At 40.3% G+C, this 5,000-nt stretch overlaps 1 protein-coding gene across 2 annotated transcripts in view; it reads right to left on the reverse strand.

Annotated features, from left to right (window-relative positions):
- LOC137974131 (uncharacterized) overlaps positions 1-5,000 on the reverse strand; it is a 14,573-nt gene that overhangs the window by 8,988 nt on the left and 585 nt on the right. The window contains exon 1 of one of the 2 annotated variants that reach the window (XM_068821033.1): positions 107-328. The exons of the other annotated variant lie outside the window; for it this stretch is intronic. Coding sequence (XP_068677134.1) covers positions 107-313 — 207 coding nt within the window. The 5' untranslated portion in view covers positions 314-328. Of the gene's footprint in view, positions 1-106; positions 329-5,000 lie in introns of those variants that run through there. 2 annotated transcript variants of the gene reach the window in all.

Genomic DNA, 5,000 nt, shown 5'->3' on the forward strand with positions numbered 1-5,000 from the left:
ATCCAAATTTATAAAGCTTCAAAATTAACACATCATTTTAATTTCGTCTATCGTAAACGCAAGACGAAGAAATCCGTTGAGAAAACTCATGCCAACTTCTACTCACCACACTCAACATGGCAATCAGAAAAACTCCAATCCTCAGATCACAGCCGCAGCAACAAGTGCGTACTAAGACAGCCATTGCAATATTTGCTCTTCGTAGATCGTTTAGTAGTTCCACAGCAAATAAACTTACCTCAATGTGATGGAATGTGTGTTGAATAGGAGTAGTTAATACCAGATTTGACAGGTAGTCATCAAATAATGTCATCAATCAAATGAAGGGGCGTGCATAGATTAAGGGTAAGTTGGAGCATGAGGGAACGCACGTGTAACAACAGTCTCTGTTACGAGCCTCTGTTACGAGCCTAGAAAGGCCCATCAAACCGGTGCTTATCTCCGGTTTCCGTAGCATGAAGCGACTAGGAGTATTATTACCCCCTGGATGGGATGCTACTCCATCGCAGGTTTACCCCCAGCATTAAATTCGCCAGTACCCATTTATACACCTGGGTGGAGAGAGGCACCCGCGTGCTCTTGCCCAAGAACCCGGCCAGGGGCCCGTTTCTCGAAAGTCCCGAAACTTTACGGGCCACTTTCGGGTGTTAACAGTTCCCTTTGTGTCTCAAGAATGGAGAGGATTAAAGTTGTCAAACTTCACCATCATTTTGCTTTTTGTTGCCTTGAAAACATGTTAAAAGATCGGCTTTCCAACACAAGCTGTTGACAGTATCACAAATTGCTTTTCGGGCCCGAAAAGTTTTCAGGACTTTAGAGAAACGGGCCTAAGGACCCGAACCCGGAACACTCGATCCGGAGCCGAGCACTCTAACCATGAGCTATGAAGCATAAATTAGGGTTAGGTTGATGAGATGCAAGTTACGAACGTACATGAGATGACAAGGCGAAGGGTGTGCATAAAATAGGAGCAAGTTTGAACACGTAACTCTAGCTCCACAAAAGTGCAAATTTCAGCAGGAAAAATACATTACGCGCGTTCGCGTGTGTTATGGTAAAATAATACTGTGTGCATATCATTTTGGCGGTATGTGAATATCCTCGTTGGAGACAGAGCTCCTTCCTGCTCTAGAGTTGAACAGTAAAGATCAAGTGAGTAGCGCAATAAATTCAAAATATTGGAACAAGAAACCAATCACAATCACACCAGATGACCTCACCAAAAGCCAATCACAAACATCCAAAATGACCTCATTGAAAACCAATAAAAACATGACAGAATGAAAGTTTTAGCGGACAAACCTTCGGGAATTCCAAACCAAATCACCGCTGCCCTTTTTTTGCAATGTTTAAAGGTGATTACGCTTCGTGACTTTAATAGTAGCGCTATTGTTTTTACATCAAAGCGATAATCCTTTCTTTACTCAGGTTTGCCATTTTATTTTCATAACGTTCGTTTCATCAATGAAGAATAGCATACGCTTACTCAAAGTTTTATTAGAAAACGTTCTAATTAAAAAAAGGAAGCTGCAATGGTTCAAAAATTTCGAATCACTTCAGACCATATGCATTTCAAAGGAGGGGAGTCAATCCAGTTCGGGGTTTTCTCGATATGGATTTTGAAAATCGCTTGAGACCGTTGTATTGTGAAACGGCAATAATAATAATAATAATAATAATAATAATAATAATAATAATAATAATAATAAAACTATAAAAGTTAGAGATAACAAGTTAAACCGACGTTTCGGAGTAGACATCACTCCATTATCAAGGTAAAAATGTTCTATGATGCTAAAATTACAGTATTAAAAACGATTGACGCTAAGAATTAACATAATAAGCACGTGCGAAATTGGCTATAAGAATACTTTAGCACGAATGGAATCCGATTGCACATTGAGGCTAGGCTTAAGTGTTCTTATAAATAACATTTCAAACACTAAGCAATCAAATTTGTTTTTACATTTTTTGAGCACCTCAAAGTGTTTAAGCAGGTCCCGAGGGATCGTCCCGTGTGCGTTCTTATAGTGTCTGGCAATGGCCGAGGACTGTTGCTTATGTCCCTTTACACGATTGTGTAAATGTCCGCGTGTGTAGCCTACATAACCTTCATCACAAAGGTCACATTGAAATTTATATACAACACACTGCTGATTTATGATCGGCGGCTTTGCCTCTTTCACTTTCAGTTCCTGTTCAATTTTTCTGCTGGTAAATACAGGCTGGATGGTTTTGTTTACTTTCAGGCTCAAATCCTTAAGTTGTTTTTTTACAAATTCTGCTGAGTTTTGGTCTTTAAATGGCAAGACTACTCGAACCATGTTATCCGTCCCTTGGGCTGTTGATAAAGGTCGCGGTTGGTCGCAGACCTTTGAGTCAACAAAGCGTTTGATAGTGGAATTTACGAGTTGTTTCGGGTACTTTAGGCGTGAGAAAACTGACTTCAAACGGTCACATTCGTCTGAGAAGTGTGACCAAGAAGAAGATAAACGGTGTGCTCGATCGAGCATAGTTCTCAGCAAGCCATTCTTGTACCGATTGTCAACATTGCTCTGAAAATGCAGAAGGAGACCTGAATTCGTGGGTTTTACGTAGACCTTTGTCTCTATCCGGGGAGATCGATTCAGTAACTGAGTTCCCAGAAATGACAACATACCATTGCTTTCAGTTTCCATGGTGAATTTTACGGATGAATGTGCAAGGTTTAATGTGTCTAGAAAGCTAGATGCTGCCGCCATATTCGGCATGATGGTCAGGGTGTCGTCTACATATCTTCGATAGAACGAAGGGAGTTTTCCTTGTCGTTCGAGGTTTTCTTCGATTGAGGTCATGAAAACATTAGCGAGCAAGGGGCCAAGGGGAGAACCCATGGCCACACCATCAGTCTGTTCATACAAGGCTCCATTGAATTGGAAAAGTTGTTCTTTTGTGGCTACTCTGAGAAGGTCAACAAGGTCCATTTTCGTCAAATTCAAGTCGTACGTTACGTTGAACCAATTGTTGGTGAAAGCTCTGTTCGCGAGTATCCCAATCGTTTCATCCAAGGGTACGTTTGTGAATAGGGAAGACACATCATACGAAACCAGAATGTCACCGTTTGCTATTTCCATGTTTTGAATTTCGTTCGTAAATTCAAATATGTCAGATATTGTGTAAATATTGTGTAGATATTACACAATATCTGACATATTTGAATTTACGAACGAAATTCAAAACATGGAAATAGCAAACGGTGACATTCTGGTTTCGTATGATGTGTCTTCCCTATTCACAAACGTACCCTTGGATGAAACGATTGGGATACTCGCGAACAGAGCTTTCACCAACAATTGGTTCAACGTAACGTACGACTTGAATTTGACGAAAATGGACCTTGTTGACCTTCTCAGAGTAGCCACAAAAGAACAACTTTTCCAATTCAATGGAGCCTTGTATGAACAGACTGATGGTGTGGCCATGGGTTCTCCCCTTGGCCCCTTGCTCGCTAATGTTTTCATGACCTCAATCGAAGAAAACCTCGAACGACAAGGAAAACTCCCTTCGTTCTATCGAAGATATGTAGACGACACCCTGACCATCATGCCGAATATGGCGGCAGCATCTAGCTTTCTAGACACATTAAACCTTGCACATTCATCCGTAAAATTCACCATGGAAACTGAAAGCAATGGTATGTTGCCATTTCTGGGAACTCAGTTACTGAATCGATCTCCCCGGATAGAGACAAAGGTCTACGTAAAACCCACGAATTCAGGTCTCCTTCTGCATTTTCAGAGCAATGTTGACAATCGGTACAAGAATGGCTTGCTGAGAACTATGCTCGATCGAGCACACCGTTTATCTTCTTCTTGGTCACACTTCTCAGACGAATGTGACCGTTTGAAGTCAGTTTTCTCACGCCTAAAGTACCCGAAACAACTCGTAAATTCCACTATCAAACGCTTTGTTGACTCAAAGGTCTGCGACCAACCGCGACCTTTATCAACAGCCCAAGGGACGGATAACATGGTTCGAGTAGTCTTGCCATTTAAAGACCAAAACTCAGCAGAATTTGTAAAAAAACAACTTAAGGATTTGAGCCTGAAAGTAAACAAAACCATCCAGCCTGTATTTACCAGCAGAAAAATTGAACAGGAACTGAAAGTGAAAGAGGCAAAGCCGCCGATCATAAATCAGCAGTGTGTTGTATATAAATTTCAATGTGACCTTTGTGATGAAGGTTATGTAGGCTACACACGCGGACATTTACACAATCGTGTAAAGGGACATAAGCAACAGTCCTCGGCCATTGCCAGACACTATAAGAACGCACACGGGACGATCCCTCGGGACCTGCTTAAACGCTTTGAGGTGCTCAAAAAATGTAAAAACAAATTTGATTGCTTAGTGTTTGAAATGTTATTTATAAGAACACTTAAGCCTAGCCTCAATGTGCAATCGGATTCCATTCGTGCTAAAGTATTCTTATAGCCAATTTCGCACGTGCTTATTATGTTAATTCTTAGCGTCAATCGTTTTTAATACTGTAATTTTAGCATCATAGAACATTTTTACCTTGATAATGGAGTGATGTCTACTCCGAAACGTCGGTTTAACTTGTTATCTCTAACTTTTATAGTTTTATGTTTTAAGAAATCTCTTTTAATACAATAATAATAATAATAATAATAATAATAATAATAATAACAATAATAATAATAATCCTGAATAGATCCCATATCCTCCACTGACCTATTACAAGATATAAGTACAAAATGAAAAGGGATCTGCACGCTGTGCGAACCAACAAGCCCAGGCTACAAGCCGTCTTCCCTTAACTTCTCACCTCAATTTCGCACGGCCAGAATACTGAAAACTCTCTTCAACCCTCATCATTCTCACGGAAAAGCTAACTAAATGGCTTATCTACGTAATATACATGCAAGCCTGAAACCCTTAAAATTTACCGATGTACGAAAACAGGAAGACAAATTACTGAAGCAAGGCGATCCTTTTAC

Source organism: Montipora foliosa, chromosome 10 (genome assembly GCF_036669935.1).
Source record: "Montipora foliosa isolate CH-2021 chromosome 10, ASM3666993v2, whole genome shotgun sequence".
Taxonomy (NCBI): domain Eukaryota; kingdom Metazoa; phylum Cnidaria; class Anthozoa; order Scleractinia; family Acroporidae; genus Montipora; species Montipora foliosa.